Below are 21,828 nucleotides of genomic sequence, written 5' to 3' on the forward strand. Positions count from 1 at the left end.
ACGGGCACCACTGGGTCCAAATATCAGGACATCAGTTTTGTTCTCATGAAAGTTTCCAAAATTTGACACAGTCCAACAAAGTTTTAAAGAATTAGTATTATTCTGTTTCAAAGGCAGTTGAATTTGAGATTTGTCTGCATAACCTTGGAACGAGATGCCATATTTTCAAAGAATGGATCCAAGGGGGAGCGCATCAAGTGAAAATAGGACTGGCCTTAGAACAGAACGCTGGAGGACTCCACAAGGGAGGGGTACTGAGGGGTATACAGAGTCACCAGAGCTGGCAAGTAAGACCCGAACCACTCCAGAGCAGAACCTTTAATGCTCCAGGTGAGAGATGAGGATGCAATGGTCAACTGTGTCCAATGCAGCTGGGAGATCTCAAAGCATAAGAATGGTGGAATCCCTGGAGCCAGTAACTTCTAAAATGTCATTAAAAAAACTTTTAAAAGTGCAGGTTCACTAATTACAGTGGTGCTTGAAAGTATATGTGAACTCTTTAGAATTTTCTGTATTTCTGCATAAATATGACCTAAAACATCATCAGATTTTCTCACAAGTCCTAAAAGTAGATAAAGAGAACCCAGTTAAGCAAATGAGACAAAAATATGTCACTTGGTCATTTATTTATTGAGGAAAATGAGCCAATATTACATATCTGTGAGTGGCAAAAGTATGTGAACCTTTGCTCTCAGTATCTGGTGTGACCTCCTTGTGCAGCAATAACTGCAAATAAACTTTTCCGGGAACTGTTGATCAGTCCTGCACACTGGCTTGGAGGAATTTTAGCCCATTCCTCTGTACAGAACAGCTTCAACTCTGGGATGTTGGTGGGTTTCCTCACATGAACTGCTCGCTTCAGGCCCTTCCACAACATTTTGATTGGAGTAAGGTCAGGACTTTGACTTGGCTGTTCCAAAATATTAACTTTATTCTTCTTGAACCATTCTTTGGTAGAACGATTTGTGTGCTTAGGGTCGTTGTCTTGCTGCATGACCCACCTTCTCTTGAGATTCAGTTCATGGACAGATGTCCTGATAGTTTCCTTTAGAATTCACTGGTATAATTCAGAATTCATTGTTCCATCAATGATGGCAAGCCATCCTGGCCCAGATGCAGCAAAACAGGCCCAAACCATGATACTACCATGTTTCACATATGGGATAAGGTTCTTATGCTGGAATGCAGTGTTTTCCTTTCTCCAAACATAACGCTTCTCATTTAAACCAAAAAGTTCTATTTTGGTCTCATCCATCCACAAAACATTTTTCCAGTAGCCTTCTGGCTTGTCCACGTGATCTTTAGCAAACTGCAGACGAGCAGCAATGTTCTTTTTGGAGAGCAGTGGCTTTCTCCTTGCAACCGTGCCATGCACACCATTGTTGTTCAGTGTTCTCCTGATGGTGGACTCATGAATATTAACATTAGCCAATGTGAGAGAGGCCTTCGGTTGCTTAGAAGTTACCCTGGGGTCCTTTGTGACCTCACCGACTATTACACACCTTGCTCTCGGAGTGATCTTTGTTGGTCGACCACTCCTGGGGAGGGTAACAATGGTCTTGAATTTCCTCCATTTGTACACAATCTGTCTGACTGGGGACTGGTGGAGTCCAAACTCTTTAGAGATGGTTTTGTAACCTTTTCCAGCCTGATGAACATCAACAATGCTTTTTCTGAGGTCTAAAGGGTTCACAAACTTTCAAGCACCACTATAGGTTCACTGGCTACTCTACTGGTTACTATGAATGTGTGTGTGAATGGTTGTTTCCCAAAACCAGAAATGGGAGGGTTGTGGCAGGAAGGGCATCCAGTGTAAATCTATGCTCTAATTAACATGACATGTGGATCAATAGATTCCACATGGACCCCAGCCTGGCAACAAGGGAGATTCATGATTTCCACTGTTCGGTTCCTGAAATGAAGTAGCTGCTTATCAAAAAACACAAAGGTAAACATGATAGAGGGGTGACAATTCTTCCCCTCCAACTAGAAAATCAAGTATTTACTAACAGCATGTATTTTTGCACTTATTCATTTTTTTTTTCACTTAAATGTCTCATCCACAACAACTGTATTTCCTAGGACACAGAATAATTGGACAGAACCTAAGTCATATCTCACAGTAACACAATTTCAGCCTGAAACCTTGTTCAAGTACATTTCCACAACAAAGCTGGCCAACTCCTAACTGAACGCAGCACTGTGCTGGGTGTGGATGATAACAGAGTTTGTGCATTCAAACAGTTGTCAGTCCACACAATGGACATGCTTTCTGATAGGTGAATATTTCTCCAGGTGAATATTTCATTTGTATCTTGTGCTCATAAATGAATGAATAGGCTTTGCTGTTTTCTAAATACCCCAAATCCGTGTTTGCTGTGCCGCTCTCACAGTGCACAGGCTCGGAAATACCTCCCTGAAGTTTTGTGCTCTCGAGACAGGCAGTTTCTGATTGGAGTCAAAGTTCTGCATCATCACCACACATGAAAAGAGACTTGAAAACCACAGGCAAAGGTGATGGAAAGCCTCAGACATAGTGGCTTCCACCCTTCATGGCAGGTGGGTTGAACAGTTGGACCAAAACTGATAAGGGCAGACTGTTACTTCCATAGATAAGGTTTCACTAACCCTGCCTGGCCCACTCACACCACCAACCAAGCAGAGAGAGGGGTAAACACACACATACACATGCGCGCACACACACTTCAGAAATCTCATCTCATTATCTCTAGCTGCTTTATCCTGTTCTACAGGGTTGCAGGCAAGCTGGAGCCTCTCCCAGCTGACTACGGGTGAAAGGCGGGGTACACCCTGCATTTATAATATGCAGTGTATCCTTTTTCCACCGCAGATGCACCACTGTGTGCAGTTAAACATTTGAAACAGGCAGACAGACAAGTAGGCATTGCTTTATTTCAATTCCCAAAGTGACTGAGTGCAGAATCATTTCAGAACAGGCTGACATGGAGACCAGGTTTGGTCCGAAACAAATATAGTCTACAGCAATTTAACACTAGACCAGCTATCGATGGTTTCTGTTATGAAACTCATAGCACATACCATGACTATTTCACTCTGCATCAGAGAAATTAAAGGTGAAAAATGTCAAAGTTTATGCCTTTTGGTGATCAGTTCATCTTCTGCTCACTTAACTATTCACAGTAACAGACATTTTCAGCAAGGGTGCCCAAACTTTTGCATGCCACTGTATTTGTGTTCAAAACATATTTTGTTTACATGATGCACTCAATGATATCATTTTTGTAACTTTATAAAGATATAAATAAATATTACTATCCAGTTGCTGAATAATTATGCACAGGCCATTATTAGTTATAAATGTTGTGCAGCAAGCCACATGGCATGAACATCCATCCATCCATCCATTATCTGTAGCCGCTTATCCTGTACAGGGTCACATGAACATCTCATCTCATCTCATTATCTCTAGCCGCTTTATCCTTCTACAGGGTCGCAGGCAAGCTGGAGCCTATCCCAGCTGACTACGGGCGAAAGGCGGGGTACACCCTGGACAAGTCGCCAGGTCATCACAGGGCTGACACATAGACACAGACAACCATTTACACTCACATTCACACCTACGCTCAATTTAGAGTCACCAGTTAACCTAACCTGCATGTCTTTGGACTGTGGGGGAAACCGGAGCACCCGGAGGAAACCCACGCGGACACGGGGAGAACATGCAAACTCCACACAGAAAGGCCCTCGCCGGCCCCGGGGCTCGAACCCAGGACCTTCTTGCTGTGAGGCGACAGCGCTAACCACTACACCACCGTGCCGCCCGTCGCATGAACATGAAAAGTTAAAATATATGACTATCAAGAAATTATCATTTTTTTGGATACAGATCAACATGAAGTTTCTGATTCTCCACAATGTACATATGTGATTGTTTTCAGTCTTGCAACATAGAAATGAATGAATAACTTCATCAATTTTAATTTATTGTGTGCTGATTTGCATCACTAAAGAATTTGATGTTGACTGTGTGAATTAAACTTGGAGTTTTTTGCAAGTTTCGGTTTAATTGCAATAATCATGCAATGTTTTCACTTGTTGTGATCCTGACATCACTTCCAAATGGATTGGGAGGGCTTGTGGTCAAATGTGGCTCAGACAGATGGATTTACACTTGACTCAATGGCTGACAAAAGTCTCAGACACACCTTCTTAGGTGTTTCACCATCTCACGGAATCTCAGACACACATTTGTCTGTGATTTCTCTCAGTCCAGAATTTCGTTCTGTCTGTGGGATGACAATATTTGCTGCATTTCTTTATTATGTTGATACGAATGACACAGAGTACCATTTTCCCCCTCATACCACACATTCTTTAAATAAATAAATGAGTTTGGTGCTTTTAACGATCACTGTTGTAATTGTTATAACAATGTGGCACATGATGTTTAACTGAATAATCTCAGTACTGCATATAAGCTCTATGATAATGATTACCTCTGGGATTTGAGTCACATCCCATGTCTGGAAAGATTACCTTTAATAAAATGTGCAGTAATAGAAACCTCAGGAAATATCCAGTCATTTTAGGTTTTGAGTTCCTAGCACAGACGACACCTTGTGGTCATGTGACCTACTCATTATACAGGCACAAAAGCCAACAACAAGCAGTTTTAAGAAAGGTCAAAATGATCATTCTGTCTTGCAGTCAAGTGTTTGAAGGACATGTGATGTCCAAGCATACATCATGAGGACACGCCCATCTTGAAAAGCACTTATCAATTATTACAAATTGATCATAATTACTACATTTAACTGACATACACATTTCTGGAAAAAAAAATCTATCTATCTATCTATCTATCTATCTATCTATCTATCTATCTATCTATCTATCTATCTGTTATATTACCTGAGACGTGAACTGGTGACTTGTCCAGGGTGTACCCTGCCTCTTGCCCATAGTCAGCTGGGATAGGCTCCAGCTTGCCCGCGACCCTGCACAGGACAAGCGGTTACTGATAATGGATGGATGGATATGATATTACATAGTCATGAATATATTCACGAGTGAGCAAAATGAACAAGTGAAAATATTTTCAACATGAGAAGATAAACTTCACACCTTCGTGTAATGTTCTTTATATTATACGGACACATCCACAAAAAAAAGCAAGTTAATGAAAAGAATTTCAAGTTTGAACCGGTTCCCCATTTTGACAACCCGTGCCCAGTCAGCGGGAAAACACTGGGAGTGATATCATTGGAGTGAAGTATCGGCAAATATGTCACTCAGATCCACGATGTATTTTGCGTGAAAAATGCAAGTTTTTCAAGATGAGAAGATAAACTTCATATCTTCAAGTCAACATGCGATTTTCTTTTTATTATGTAGACACATTCACAAACAAAATGTACCCAGATTTATCCAAAGAATTAATTCTCACAAGTGACATATAGAAATTTATGTCACGGTTTTGGTTCTCCATGTCCCAGATGTAATGTTTTCTTAAATCAGCACCTCAATGTATGGCAGCCATTTCATTCCAGTGTCTGTGTTCGAATTCCAACACAAGCACAACTCATTTTACTTCATGAGGTCCTGATTACATGATCACCTGAACCAAATCATATTTCATGAGGAAAAGTATAAAAAACACTGCTGTGGCCATCACTATCCTCTTGCAATAGGACCAGTTTGGATGGCAAAAACAGTGTGAGAAGTAGCTTTAATTTAATTGGAATGCAAAAATTTCTATTCATGATGCCAAAAGAGTTAAAAAGAAATGTTTTGAGTGAGAAAAAGAAGGGTTCAGTTCTGGCAGAGGGGTACAGTGAGTGTTAGCTTGCTTCTATCCTCAGAATTTCAAATGTGGCAGTTTATAAAAACAAGGTCAAGCAGCAGACATTGGGGACAACAAATTTACAGACTGGCAGAGGGCAAAAATGAGTCTCCACTGACCAGGATGATCATCAACTCCTTCAAATATCACTCAACAACCACAGGACAACATCAAGTGACCAACAAAAAGAATGGCAAATGGCAGCTTGCCAATTTGGCTGGATTATGTTGAAAGCACTGGAGAAGTCAAAGAACATGATTCTCACAGTGCTCCCAGTGCCCTCCAGGTGCAAAAGTGACTGGTGTAGCAGGTAAATGACAGCGTCATCCACACCAATGCCCGGTCGATATTCAAACTGCAGGGGGTCCATCTCGCTGTTCACCAGGTGTCGGAGGTGGGAGAGAACAATCCTCTCCATGATCTTCATTAGGTGAGACGTTAAAGCTACTGGCCAAAAGTGGTTGAGCTCCCTGGGGTGCGCAGTCTTGGGAACTAGAACCACACATGATGTTTTCCACAGAAGTGGAACTTTCTCCAGACTGAGGCTCAGGTTGAAAATGTACAGAAGAATCCCACAGAGCTGATCTGCACAGTCCTTAAGCAGTCTGGAGTGGATACCATCAGGGCCAGCAGCTTTCCTTGTCTTGATCCTCCTTAGCTCCTTCAACACCTGATCAGCTGTTGATCTGGGGGTGATGTGGTGTGAGGAGGGAGCTGTTGGTGTCAGAGGTATTATGAGGGGAGGGGGGGTGGAGTGATATCACAGACCAGTCAGGACTATTGTGAGTGGGGGAGGGTGGGGTGGCACAGTCAAATCTGTTGAAAAAGAGATTCAACTCATTTGCCCAGTCTTGGCCCCCAGATACAGGGTCCCTCCCACTGTCCTTTGTGTGGCCAGAGATGGTTTTCAGGCCTCTCCATACCTGTCCAGTGTTGCTCCCCTTGAGGTGCTCCTCCAGCTTCCTCCTGTAGCTGTCCTTGCCTCTCCTTATCCCCCTCTTCAGCTCCCTCTGCACTCTTCTCATCTCCTCCTTGTTGCCAGATTTAAAAACCCTCTTCTTCTCATTTAATAGGGCTTTTAGTTCAGAGGTCACCCAGGGTTTATTGTTGGGAAAACACCGTACCTTCCTGACTGGCACAGTGTTTTCAACACAGAAATTAATGCAATCTGTGATGCAGGTTATCAGGCTATCAATGTCATCCCCGTGAGGTTCACACAACACATCCCAGTCCGTGGTGTCAAAGCAGTCCCTCAGTGCCATACTGGTCTCCTCAGACCAGCTCCTTACATACCTCTTGGTGGGTGGTTGTTTATTCACCATAGGTATGTATATAGAGATCTTGCATGTGAGGTCACAGCCGATCCAGATTGTGACAGACGCCATCTTGTAGGTCAAATGCCATATTCCGCCTTCTACTTCTGCTTTTACTTCTACCTTTTCTTCTGGAAAACCCTACTATATACAATTCTACTACAACGGCTGTGGCTACAAGCTCTCCCTACCTGTGCATGGTTTTTATGTTTTTTGTGTGTATTTTTGCATGTTGTTCGTCTGTACCGGACTTCAATATCCACTACAACCGTATGGACTTACTGGACATTGGTTTCCAGCAGAAAATGACGGTTTGTAGCAATTTCCATCGCATGCACAACATTCCGGACGAGAAAAAAAAAAAAACACATTCCGGACGAGACCAGATTGCGAGACCAGCGAGGTCTCCGTGGATTGTTATTGGAAGCAAAGGGAAGGAGGCGGCACCGGGAGCCAAAGCAAAAGCGAGGTTACAGGCAGAGCCGGCCTGTTGACTAAGCTCAGAAAACAGCCACTCAAATCTCCACTGCCAAGCCTCTACCTCTCCAACGCCAGATCCATGTAAACAACATGGACGATTTGGAATTACCTTATTCTATTCTATAATCGGCTGGTCAGTGCTATACTCAATACTTAAGTGACTTACCCATCCAGTGAGGATCATTTTTTTGTTTACAAGATGCCACATCTGAGTCGCTGACAAATCCTGAATTTCTGTAAAGAAAACTGTGCAGAAATTTATAAGCACGCAGTGCTTCACCACTGAACAGCGAGGGAAAGTTGATGAGGTAATTATACATGTCCGGGTATTCCGCTGGCAGTTCAAAATCCGGTCGTGAAAACTCCGTCCGGAAAGCCATAAGGATCACAAATCTGTAGATCGTTTATTTTAGACATATATCTAGTTATCTGTTCATTAGAAAAATGAGCCGTGTAGTCCGTCGGTTGAAATTGATCCATTCTGTACACGAGTGCAGCAGTATTCAGCGGTGTTTTTGACCGACACGATGGCGGTTGTGTACTTTCCAGTCACGTGACTGCAAGATCTCTATAGGGGACAAGTGAACCAGATTGTGGTCAGAACGGCCCAGCGGGGGGAGGGGTGATGAACTATATGCGTCCTTGGTGTTCACATACATTAAATCCAAAGTTCTCTTGTCTCTGGTGTGGCATTTCACATACTGAGTGAAGGTTGGGAGAGTGGAGGACAGGGAAGCATGATTGAAGTCACCGGAGATTAGTAGCAGGGACTGGGGGTGCGATGTCTGAAGCTTTGACACTGTAGTGTGTAAGAGCTCACAGGCTGCAGCAGCATCGACCGCTGGGGGGATGTACACAGTTATCGCGATAACGTGCGAGAATTCCTTCGGGAGGTAATATAGCCGAATGCTAACCGCTAACAGTTCAATGTTTTTACTGCAATCCTTTACCCTGATGTGCTCCGGGTTACACCATCTGTCATTCACAAACATCACTATACCCCCTCCTTTCCTCTTACTGCTCTCCTTAGCTTTTCTGTCCGCTTTCACGAGTTGAAATCTGTCCAGAGTGACGTGTGAGTCAGGTGAGAGTTCATTCAGCTCTGTGAAGCACATAAGGCTACACTCCCGGTACTCCCTCTGCAGCCTGGTTAGCGCCGTTAGCTCATCCATCTTATTAGGGAGAGATCTTACGTTTCCCATGATGACAGACGGTATACATGGTTTATACCGTCTTTTCTTCTCCCGGCACTTCATTCCAGCTCTGCATCCCCTTCTCCTTCTACTTAATTCCATGGGGAGTACCTTGGTGTTGCGCAGTGCTAACAGCTGCTCCCGAGTGTAAACAATGGAGCCATGGCTAAAAGGGTCCGCTGATGCCGATTTAACTAGCCCCAGAAAGAAAAAGAGAAAAATACAAATGCACAGTCTCACGAGTAGTACATCCCGAGGTGCACACTTCCGACTGAGACTAGTGCAGAAAGAAACACGAAAAAAGTACAAAAACATACCAAAACACATAAACACGCTCGGAGCTACTGTAACTAGCTGCCACTCTTGCGGTGCCATCTTGAAGATATGTAATATTAGATCATTTTCTTCAATAAATAAATGACCAAGTATCATATTTTTGTCTCATTTGTTTAACTGGGTTCTCTTTATCTACTTTTAGGACTTGTGTGAAAATCTGATGATGTTTCAGGTCATATTTATGCAGAAATCTAGAAAATTCTCAAGGGTTCACAAACTTTCAAGCACCACTGTACTTGTCAAAATAACAATCGCACAACAAATATCTTCTTAATGTCAGGGTGTCCAGCCTCAGCACCCTCTATATCACAAAACACTGTCTCTGCACGTACGTACTCATGTTTTACTAACCTAGAAAATAGAACATAAACAGCATTCTTCATCTTACATAAACATGAGACAACGTGTTTGACCTTTTGAATATATAAGAGACACAAGTTCTCTAAAAGTTATATTCTCCCCTACACAGTGTCTTTTAAAACTTACTTTTCGAAAGATCACTAACAGCATAAGAATAAATCTAAAAATTATATTTTCCTCTGCACCATTAACAGCCCACACTTGACCACACTCTCACTGCCACAGACCCCACTGCCCGACTCAGGCCAGGGAGCCGTCCAGCCTGCAGCTGACTCCCCCCGGCAGGAGAGGTAATCTGCCACCACCATCTGCACCCCCAGCCTGGGGACCACCTCGAATTTAAAGGGTTGAAGAGCCAGATACCAACGAGTGATCTGCATGTTGGCATCCTTCATGCGATGGAGCCACTGGAGCAGGGCATGATTGGAACAGAGGGTGAAGGGGTGTCCAAGCAGGTAGGACCAGAGATTGAGGACCACCCACTTGATGGCCAGACACTCCTTTTCTACAGTGCTGTACTTTGACTCTCGCATGCAGAACTTGTGGCTTTTGTGTACAGCACCAGGGGCTCCTCCCCTTCCACCACCTGGGACAAAATGCCCCCCAGTCCTCTGTCTGATGTGTCGGTCTGTAAAACAAAAAGGAAGAGAAAAGTCAGGAGAATGCAACAGTAGGCCCCCACACAAAACCACCTTTACCTGAGCAAAAGCCCTTCTGCATAGCTTCGTCCACTGGACCAGATCTGGTGCCCCCTTTTTAGTGAGGTCAGTCAGCAGGCTAGTAACATCTGAAAAGTTAGGCATGAACTGTTGATAGCAGCCAGCCAGCCTCAGGAACTGCCTCACCCCTTTTTGGTCTTAGGTCTTGGGCAGGCCGCATTCGTTGCAGTCTTCTCAATTTGGGGACACACCTGCCTATGACCCAAGTGGCAGCCGAGATACCATACTTCCACACATCCAATTGCACACTTTTTCGGGTTTGCTGTGAGCCTCAGCAACCTCAAGACTGCCCTGAGATGTTGTAATTGCCACTCCCAATCATGACTATCGATGATTATGCCATCTAGACAGGCCACCGCATATGCATTGTAGGGATGGAGAATTTGGTCCATGAAATGCTGAAATTTTGCTGGGGCCACAATTAACCTGAAAGGGTAAAAATTGATGGAAACCAGATGGAGTGGAAAAGGCCATTTTCTCGTGGGATAATGGAGTCAAGGGGATCTGTCAATATCCCTTTATTAAATCCAGTGTTGAGTAAAAGCGAGCCGTGCCAAACCAATCGAGCACTTCATCAATGCCAGGCATCGGATATGCCTCAAATTTAGACACTGCGTTGACCTTCCTATAGTCCACACAGAACCAGACTGACCTGTCAGTCTTGGGAACCAAGACCACTGGGCTGCTCCAGTTGCTGTGCGACTCCTCAATTACTCCCATCTTAAGCATAGCCTGGAGTTCATCCTGACCCACATTTTTCTTGTGCTTGGATAGCCAATATGGGCGGCTACGCCCCATCACCCCTGAGGGAGTCTCAATGTGGTGTTCTATGAGGTCTGTGTGACCAGGGAGGGGCAACACATCACAGAATTCCTCCTGCAACCTAATAACCTGTGCTCTCTGGGACAGTGAGAGGTGGTCTCCACAGGGGACTGGGGTGAATTGGGCAACACTTTTTAGACTTACCTCCAGTTCCAGCTCTGCCCTCTCTGGAACTACCATCACCAGAGCCACAGGAACCTTCTCTCTCTATGGTTTCAGGAGATTGAGGTGGCTGTGAGCTGCTGAGTCATGGGCTGGGTTTCCCCCAACAGGAGTGGCAATAGGCAGGCTGCCCACTGTAAGGTTGTCCATGAGCTCACCACTGCAGCATGCTTGGACAGCTTGAGAAAGGCTTTGGGGTCATCCTGTGGCCCCATCTTGACCAGCTGGACAGGCCTACTGGCTACAGGGACAACCTGTTGACTGGACAAAGCTCTGGATCACCTGCCAGTCTTCCGCCTGGGCCTTGAGCAGAGTCCGGAAGTGCTGCCCCTGATCCAATGACAGCACGATGAAGGTTTGGTCCTGGCGGTCACTGGCGAGTATCTGGAAGAGCTCGCTGACTGGTTTGAACTCCATTGCACCGTTTTTTCTTCAGTCCCGGGTTTCGGTTCCAGTGTAACAACATCATGTGAGTGGACCATGAGAAAGTGGAAGCAGACATTGTAATTTAAGGTCTGCTTGAACTTTATTTGCATTTTTCAGTGACTTTCACTACCCTTGCCCTCTAGACACACACACGCATGCATGCACACACTCGACGGGGTGACACAGCTCTTTCTCTCATTCCTGGCTGTCTGAAAGGCATAGAGACACATGTTAATAGACAGCCAGTAATTAGACACAGGTGCACCTTGTCACATGTTACCTACTGGTTCAACCTTACTCCTTGCCCTCACTGCTGATGCTTGACCATACCTTTGCTGCCAGAATGAACAAGAATACTACTGGGAGATTATGAGTTATTGATCACCTTGGATTCATCAAGGTTAGGGTGAGGATTAGGATCTGAGAGAAGCTACATGTCCAGAACAATCTATACACACAAACAAATCACAAAAGTAAATCTGGTCTGAATGATAATACTTAAAACTCACTTTGTTTTTTAATGCACTAAAATAACATGTTGTACATATCAGGGCAATGTTTTCCACCAGTGCCTGAGGAGTGCATGTGTTAGGGCTCAGTTTTTATGTTTGTAGTCCCCCCCCCCTCATTTTCTCACCAATTTTGTAATCTGCCAGTGCTTACCAGCTATTTCAACATGTAAGTCAGGGAGGTGTATGAACACAAAATGTTTGCTGTTATGTTGAATTGACAAATTCATTCCTTCTGATGTTTTTGGACAGTTTATGCAAATTCTTCTTCTACATTCATACAAAATATGACAAGTTGTTTGAAACCCCATAAATTTTGAATAAGATCTGGTTTCTAGTTCATGTTTTGACTTGATTTACACTAAAAGGTGAGATTTAACTGGACTGTTGATTTCTTGTGAAAGGAGCATAAACTATAGATCTATGTGTGATTGTTTTGCCACTTGAAATGGTGTTTTGAATTGCTTGGATCACTTTGCAGAGCTACAATGAGTGTGAGTACTGTCAAGTGCAATTATTTATTAGCTCCATACACATTTTAAAAATGCAACACACCACTGACATTATAATTACATGAGATGCGACCCTAAAACAGTCATGATTTCAATAATTCATGAGTATCCCAAGAAAACATGATTTGCTGTTTTGAAATCTGACACATTAAACCTAAACTTGCAAAAAACTCCAAGTTTAATTCACACAGTCAACATCAAATTTTTTGCTGCTGCAAATCAGCCACACAATAAACAAATAAATCAATGTTAAGTTATTCATTTATTTCTGTTACAAGACTGAGCACAAATCTCTCACACCCACCCACACACACATATATATATATATATATATATATATATATATATATATATATATATATATATATATATATATATACACACACATATATACACACACACACACACACACACATATATATATATATATATATATATATATATATATATATATATATAACAGTTCTTACGAAGGGGTGGAGCACAGAGGATGGCAGGACAGAGATCAGGTTCAACAATGGTTTTATTGCTACACTTTTCAGTGGTCTCTCATGAACATACACACACACCCAGACACACGCGCGCGCACACATCAGGTGTCTGGTTCGGGAGCGAGACCCTCTGCTCTCGCTCTCCCTCCTTAAATAGGGTGTGGTCACTGGGAAGACACACACAAACACAGGTTAATTGTCGTCAGGTGTAGTGATTCTGCCACTTACCTTCCCTGACTCCGCCCTCCTGTCACAGACCGGCGCTTGACCACGCCCCCGCTGCCACATACCCCCACCGCCCGACTCAGGCCGGGCGGCCGTCTGGCCTGCAGCCGACCCCCCCCCCCCGACGGGAGAGGAAGTCCGCAACGACCATCTGCGCCCCCGGCCTGTGGACCACCTTAAAATTGAAGGGTTGGAGTGCCAGATACCAACGGGTGATCCGCGCGTTGGCATCTTTCATGCAGTGGAGCCATTGGAGGGGCACGTGGTCCGAACAGAGGGTGAAAGGGCGCCCCAGCAGGTAGTAACGGAGCGCGAGGACCGCCCACTTGATCGCCAGACACTCTTTCTCGATCGTGCTGTAGCGCCCCTCACGCACTGACAGCTTCCTGCTAATGTACAGGACGGGGCGGTCCTCCCCCTCCACCTCCTGGGACAAAACTGCCCCCAGCCCTCTGTCCGATGCATCGGTCTGCAACACAAAGGGGAGAGAAAAGTCAGGGGAGTGTAAAAGTGGCCCCCCACGCAGTGCAGCCTTCACCTCAGAAAAAGCCCACTGGTATTGCTCCGTTCACTGGACCGGATCTGGTGCCCCCTTTTTAGTGAGCTCAGTCAGTGGGCTGGTGATGTCCGAATAATTAGGTATAAACCTACGGTAATAGCCAGCCAGCCCCAGGAACTGTCTCACCCCCTTTTTGGTCTTGGGCCTCGGGCAGGCCTCAATCGCTGCCGTCTTATTAATTTGGGGACGCACCTGCCCGTTGCCCAAGTGGAAGCCTAGATACCGTACTTCCACCCGCCCAATCGCACACTTCTTTGGGTTGGCTGTGAGCCCCGCTCACCTCAGCGACCTAAGGACGGCCCTCAGATGTTCGAGGTGCCTCTGCCAGTCCTTACTATAGATGATGATATCATCTAGATAGGCCGCCGCATACGTGGCGTGAGGGTGGAGGACTCTGTCCATCAGCCGCTGAAATGTAGCAGGTGCCCCAAACAGCCCAAATGGAAGGGTGATGAATTGGTGTAAACCAAACGGTGTGGAAAAGGCCGTTTTTTCTCGGGATAGTGGAGTCAAGGGGATCTGCCAATATCCCTTCGTCAAATCCAGCGTTGAATAAAAGCGAGCAGTGCCGAGTCGATCGAGCAACTCATCAATACGAGGCATCGGGTACGCATCGAATTTAGACACCGCATTGACTTTTCTATAGTCCATACAGAACCGGACCGACCCGTCGGCCTTGGGTACCAAGACCACCGGGCTGCTCCAGTCACTGTGGGACTCCTCGACGATGCCCATTTCGAGCATGGTCTCAAGTTCTTCCTGAACCACCTTTTTTTGTCTTTGGGTAGTCTGTAAGGGCGGCTACACACTACTACCCCCAGGGGCATCTCTATGTGGTGCTCTATGAGGTTAGTGCGACCGGGCAGGGGCGAGAACACATCTGAAAACTCGGTCTGCAACTGGGTGACCTCCGTGAGTTGGGTCGGGGAGAGGTGGTCTCCATAGGGGACCGGAGAGGTGCGTGATGCCAATGCCCCCTTTTGGACCTCCGGCCCCAGCTCCGCCTTCTCCGGAACCACCGACACCAACGCCACGGGGACCTCCTCATTCCAGAGTTTAAGCAGGTTGAGGTGGTAAATTTGTAGTGCCCCACCCCTGTCCATTCGCCTCACCTCATAGTCGACGTCCCTGACTTGCCGTGTGACCTCAAAGGGCCCTTGCCACTTGGCGATCAATTTGGAGCTTGATGTGGGCAACAGTACGAGTACTTTATCTCCCGGTGTGAACTCCCTAAGGCATGTACCCTTGTTGTACAGGCGGGCTTGCCGTTCCTGGGCCTGCCGCAAATTCTCCTGGGTTAGGTGGGTGAGCGTGTGGAGTTTTGTGCGCAGATCCAGAACGTATTGGATTTCGTTCTTGCTTTGTGAAGGTCCCTCCTCCCAATTTTCCTGCAGCACGTCTAGGATGCCGTGCGGCTTATGCCCATATAATAATTTGAACGGGGAGAACCCCGTGGAGGCTTGGGGAACCTCTCTCACTGAGAACAACAAGGGCTTGAGCCACTTATCCCAATTATATGCGTCCTCACTTACGAATTTTTTAATGATATTTTTGAGGGTGTGATTGAACCGTTCCACTAAACCGTCCGTTTGTGGGTGATACACACTGGTGTGGATCGGCTTAATCCCCAATAGCCCATACAGTTCGCGCGGTGTTCGTGACATAAATGTAGTGCCTTGATCAGTCAGAATCTCTTTCGGGATTCCGACTCGGGAGATGACACGGAAGAGTGCCTCTGCAATACTGCGTGCTGAGATATTGCGCAGAGGCACTGCTTCCGGGTATCGCGTTGCATAGTCCACCAGAACTAATATAAAGCGGTACCCTCGTGCTGACCGATCTAATGGCCCAACGAGATCCATCCCAATTCTCTCAAACGGGGTCTCGATCAATGGAAGAGGGCGCAAAGGCGCTTTTGGAATGGCCGCTGGATTTACTAACTGGCATTCGCGGCATGCCGTACACCACCTACGAACATCGCCGCGAATCCCCGGCCAATAGAATCGGGCCATTATTCGGGCTAGTGTCTTATCCTGCCCTAAGTGTCCAGCCATGGGATTAAAGTGAGCCACCTGGAATACCAATTCCCGGCGGCTCTTCGGAATCAAAAGCTGCGTGACTCGTTCTTTAGTTTGAGTGTCCTGCGTCACTTGGTATAGCCTATCCTTCATAATTGCGAAGTAGGGGAAGGACGGGGTGGGGTTCGGCTGGAGCATTTAACCATCGATTACTCTCACTTGGTCAAACGCATGTCACAGAGTCTCGTCTCGCAATTGCTCTAATGGGAAGTCTGCGAGGGATTCCCCAAGAGAGAGAGAGGAGGGGCCGGCGGCTCCTCACTCTGACACGAAGATGACGTAGACGGCTCTGTGACAGCTGCTCCCGCCAAAACGACACCGGGACCTCCCCCCGTTAAATGGCAGGACACACTCTTGACTAAGTGTGTCATTAAATCCCGAAATCCCGGCCAATCAGTCCCCAAAATTAAAGAGTGGGTAAGGCGAGGATTAACCGCCGCCTTCACTATAACTTTTTCCCCTCTGAAAAAAATGTGGACCGACACCAAAGGGTAGCTGTGAACGTCCCCGTGCACACACAACACCTTCACCCCCTGTGCTCCCCCCAATGCCTCGTTCTGCACCAGGCTTTGGTGAATTGAGGTCTGATTACAGCCAGAATCCACCAACGCCTGATATGTATCCCCTTGGATACTCACCGGTATGCGATATGCTCCAGCCGGATCAAGGGCGGCCTCTGGCGCGTCGGGGATCCGAACCACTGCGCCCACTTCCATCGCCGTGCACTGATGTTGAACGTGGCCCGGTTCCCCGCAGCACCAGCAAACCGGCCCGGGCTTTCCCTCTGGACCGGTGATCTGGGGCTCACTCACCTGAGGTGGGGGAGAGACAGACACAGAAGGAAGAAACGGGAGGGCACCGCGGGTGCGGCGGGTCGGCTGGGGTGGTGCCAGCCCCCGCCTCCGTGGTGGGGGAATGGGGCGAGTACGGGACACAGGAGGAGGGGGAGAGAGAGAGAGAGAGAGAAGAGGAGAGAAGAGACGATGCCATCTGCTGTCCTGCCGCCGGGACCGCTGCCAAATGGTCCTCTGCCAGTTCAACTGCCTGATCCAGCGACGCCGGGTGGTGGCACTGGACCCACTCCGCAGTTCCTGCTGGCAAGCGAGCGATGAACTGTTCCAGCACCACCTGGTCGATGATTCTCTCGGTGTCGCGGTTGTCGGCCCTCAACCACCGCCAGCAGGCGTCCCGGAGCTGCTGGCCAAACGCGAACAGCCGGCCAACTTCCTCCAACGCAACGCGCGGAAGCGCTGGCGTTGCTGTTCTGGGGTGCGCCCCACGCGCTGGAGGACGGCCCTGCAGAGGTCCGCGTAGGCCAGCCGGCGGGGAGCTGTAGCGCAGCCAGCTGTGCCTCTCCCGTTAGCAGGGGGAGAAGGCGCACCGCGCGCTGCTCCATCGGCCACCCCGAGGCTTCGGCGACTTGCTCGAAGAGCGTGATGAACGCCTCGGGGTCGTCCTGCGGGCCCATCTTGGTGACGGTGAGGGGAGACGGGCCCGCGGCAGGAGCGCTGGTGGACCCCGCCGATGCGAGGAGGTGCCAGAACGCCTCTCGATCTTCTTGTTGGGCCAACACCAGGGCCTCGAACCGCTGTTCTTGCTCCTTTCGGAGGGTGAGTAGCGCCTGGTGCTGGCTTTGCTGGGCCGTGGCGAGGGCGTGGACCAGTTCAGTGAATGGGGAGGACTCCATGGGGCTGGTAGGTTGCTGTGCTCCAGATCCCGGGTTTCGGTACCACTGTAACAGTTCTTACGAAGAGGTGGAGCACAGAGGATGGCAGGGCAGAGATCAGGTTCAACAATGGTTTTATTGCTACACTTTTCAGTGGTCTCTCATGAACATACACACACACCCAGACACACGCGCGCACACACATCAGGTGTCTGGTTCGGGAGCGAGACCCTCTGCTCTCGCTCTCCCTCCTTAAATAGGGCGCGGTCACTGGGAAGACACACACAAATACAGGTTAATTGTCGTCAGGTGTAGTGATTCTGCCACTTACCTTCCCTGACTCCGCCCTCCTGTCACAGACCGGCGCTAGACCACACCCCCGCTGCCACAATATATATATATATATATATATATATATATATATATATATATATATATATATATATAAACTAAAAATAACATGAACATGAAGATAAACATGAAGATTCTGAGGATGCACTATATATACGGTATATTATATATATACCGTATATATAGTGTATCCTCAGAATCTTCATGTTTATCCAGAGCAAAAAATAACATTCTTAATAATTTCTTGACTGTCATACATTTTTACTTTTCATGATCATGCCATGTAGTTTACTAACCAACATTTATAACTAATGATGGCCTGTGCATAATTATTCAGCAACTAGATAGTAATATTTATGAATAATTATTTTTTAAAGTTACAAAAATTACATCATTGAGTGCATGATGGAAACAAAATATATCTTTTGAAGACAAATATGAAGTTATTTTAGAAATTTAAATAAAATCTGATGTAAAATAATTCTGTATTTTTTAAAAAGAATTTTAATAATTATAAGCAATTATAAACAATTAAAATTAACAATAGTCAAACTATCATAAATGTGCACAAATTGTTTTAAATGTTCAAAATATTATCTTGTTCTCTGTATCTTGTAATTCTTTGTTAATTTATTCAATTATTTATTGTTTTATTATGATGTCATATGGGAACACTTCATTCCATTTTTTTGAATCTGTACATAACTATAAAGCAACTGTAATAGGTATTAACATGTTTTTACAAATGTTGGAATGTTTCCATCTCACATTACAAAAACAATGTCTTAACATAAACAATTTGTGAACCTGCACATTTAAAAGTTTTTTAATGACATTTTAGAAGCTGCTGGCTCCAGGGATTCCATCATTCTTATGCTTTTAAATCTCCCAGCTGCATTAGACACAGTCAATCACTGCATCCTCATCTCTCACCTGGAGCATTAAAGGTTCTGTTATGGAATGGTTTGGGTCAGCTTTGGTGACTCTATATCCCCCTCAGCGCCCCTCCTTTGTGGAGTCCTTCAGGGTTCTATTCTAAGGCCAGTCCTATTTTCACTTGATGTGCTCCCTCTCGGATCCATTCTTCAAAAATATGTCATCTTGTTCCACGGTTATGCAGACAAATCTCAAATTCATCTACCTTTGAAACGGAAAACTTTTGTTGGACTATGTCAAGGACATCAAAGCTTGGATGGCCTTAAATTTTGTAAGCTTTCACAAGAACAAAACTGACATCCTGATACTTGGACCCAGTGGTGCCCGTGATGCCCATCATTATCAACCTGTGTTCCATGGAACCATAGGTAAAGCCCAGAGTAAAATATTTGTTGATTAATAGACAGTGGTTTTAAATTGGATAAACAGATCAAGTGATCAAATCTAGAATTTTCCAATTGAAGTTCTGATCTAATGTCAAGACTTTTTTTTTTTTAGCATTTGCTGACTTTGAAACCATTTTTTAAATGTGCTTTAATAATAAATTTGACTTGACTGAGTGTTACTTTGCAAAGAGTCTTGGTGACAGTCCGTGTATATCTAGGGTGTGTTTGAGGTTGCGTACATATGTAATTCAGGTGAGTGTGAACATGCCAGTGGAGTTTTGTACTGGGGCTTGTATTCCATGGTGGCCATGTTTGGAGGCAGTGGTATGTTCTCAGTGCATATTCTGAGTGTTAGCAAGTGTTCAGGAATCATTATCAACTGACAAAGAAATCTAAGCACAGTCCTAATGATTTATAAATTGCTTTATGAAAACCACCACTTGTAGATGCCATGCACAGCTTTATACTCTTTGTGCCTACCAATATATTCACAGGCGTGACAGATATATATGACAAACTGTTGATTCCGATAAATCAGATGTGGTGCTGCAGTCACGTGTTTTCTCCAGTCAAAGTAGCGCTTGTAAGCTTCATCATCTTTGTCCAGCTGATGCAGATATTTAGCCAGTGCTTCAGCATTAGGGAAGTCATTAACGTGAATGAAGGAATTAGCCGGAGCAAAGTCTTCATAATTTTGTCTCGGAGGCCCCAAGACGACAGGGATGGTTCCAACTGTGAGAGGACCATTTAATTTCTCTGTGAAATAGTCCTTGTGGATGGAGTTCTCAAAGGAAAGGTAAAACTTACAGCTTGCCATCGTGGAGTAGTAGTCTTCGTCTTTCATGCGCGCCCCAGTTATTTTTCCAAAAAGATGCACGGTGATGTACTTCTTTAACTCATTGTAATAGTTCATCCTGGTCCCTACTCCAGTAATGGGGGCAAGGTTGGACACGAACCAGCAGAGAAGCTTGTCCTTCTTTGGGATCACAAAGTCTTCGTTTGGCTTTTTGTTAACAGTGAGTCGATATCTCACAGAAATGTCCGCATCCCGTCTATAGCTCAGCGTGAGGTTAAAAAGGTTCTCCAAACCTGGTATTTTTAGTGTGTTGGTTGGTGATTCTACATGGAACCAGATCCATTTTTGAAATGGAGGCCGAGGAGATGGTGGAAGGTTGGACAGATCCCATTTGATAGCTTTGTGGAAAATGAGAACTGCGTCTGCTTGGTTGTAAAGGGTTCTGTCATCAGTCAAATGGCAGCCATCGATGTTGTATATGGTTTTACAGTCGCCAAAGTCCCACCTGTGGTTTTCAGGCCAGAACCACAGCAGCAGGATGGGTTTTTCCTTCTTAGTCTGAGAATCTGTAGCAAAAGTAAGATTTGAGAAGTGCATGTTCTTGTAAACATCTGGTTGATAAGGAGGAAAGTGTTGAGATGGACATGTTGGTGAGGTGTACTGAAAAAACAACAAGCAAGACAAGAGTCCTCCAAGCCAGCAAATGATGACCAGGGAAAACTGTTGTAGTGTGGATATATTCAGCATCATTCCAGACCCCTGAAAAAAACAACAACAAAAACAACCCCAGAATGGTTAAGCTTGTTATGATGAATTATGCAGTGTTTGAAAGGGGGGAATTTTGGGATGTTTTATTTGAATTTATTTGTTTATTTTTTAGGGTAATTTTCACTTTTCCACAAATCAATATGACATATAAACCTGTTATGACACTACATAATACTATGGTTACAGAAGTATAGTCTTCGACAATACAGAAGTATAGTTTTTGCCAGTCGACTTGTCCAGGGTGTACCCCGCCTTTCGCCCATAGTCAGCTGGGATAGACTCCAGCTTGCCTGCGACCCTGTAGAAGGATAAAGCGGCTAGAGATAATGAGATGAGATGAGATGAGATGAGTTTTTGCCAGTAGCTGGCATAACTCGCCTTGCAGGTGAATATGAGGGAATGAGGTTTGCACAATTCAGTTCTTGCCTGAGTATCTCCCTGAAGGAATGCAAACAATGTTGGTCAGTGATGTGATTCTCTTTCATAGTTTTACAGGTGATCTTGTTAAATTATCACTATACACATCAAGTTCAGGATGTTTTAATGTAAACATGAATGTAATGTTTACACACGATATGGATATGCCGTTTTTGTGAATGAATTACGTAAAGGGAAATCAAGCAAGGATTTATCAGATGAGCTAACCAATGAGTTTTTTCATCACTCCACCGCATGAAGGATGCCAACGCGTGGATCACTCATTGGTATCTGTCCATTTAGCTCTTTAAATTTGAGGTGGTGCACAGGCCGGGGCACAGATGACAGTTGCAGATTACCTCTCCTGCTAAGGGGGAGATAGCTGCAGGCTTGGACAGCTCCCCGGCCTGAGTCAGGCGGTGGGAGTACGTGGCAGCAAGGATGTGGTCAAGCATTGGCTGTGAACAGCGAGGAGTCAGATTGAATCAGCAGGTAACAT

The 21,828-nt window shown here is 45.5% G+C and overlaps 1 protein-coding gene across 1 annotated transcript; it reads right to left on the minus strand.

The window, feature by feature from the left end:
- Nucleotides 1–19,772: 19,772 nt before the first annotated feature.
- LOC132888548 (4-galactosyl-N-acetylglucosaminide 3-alpha-L-fucosyltransferase 9-like) lies at nt 19,773–20,897 on the minus strand. Its single transcript, XM_060924593.1, has one exon. The coding sequence runs from the start codon at nt 20,892–20,894 to the stop codon at nt 19,773–19,775; it is 1,122 nt and encodes a 373-aa protein (XP_060780576.1). The 5' UTR covers nt 20,895–20,897.
- Nucleotides 20,898–21,828: the final 931 nt, after the last annotated feature.

The sequence above is a fragment of the Neoarius graeffei genome, chromosome 7, assembly GCF_027579695.1.
Source record: "Neoarius graeffei isolate fNeoGra1 chromosome 7, fNeoGra1.pri, whole genome shotgun sequence".
Lineage (NCBI taxonomy): Eukaryota > Metazoa > Chordata > Actinopteri > Siluriformes > Ariidae > Neoarius > Neoarius graeffei.

What these genes read in the sequence shown, in the direction of transcription:
- LOC132888548 (XM_060924593.1), bottom strand. Translation starts at nt 20,894, where the DNA reads ATGATGCTGAATATATCCACACTACAACAGTTTTCCCTGGTCATCATT.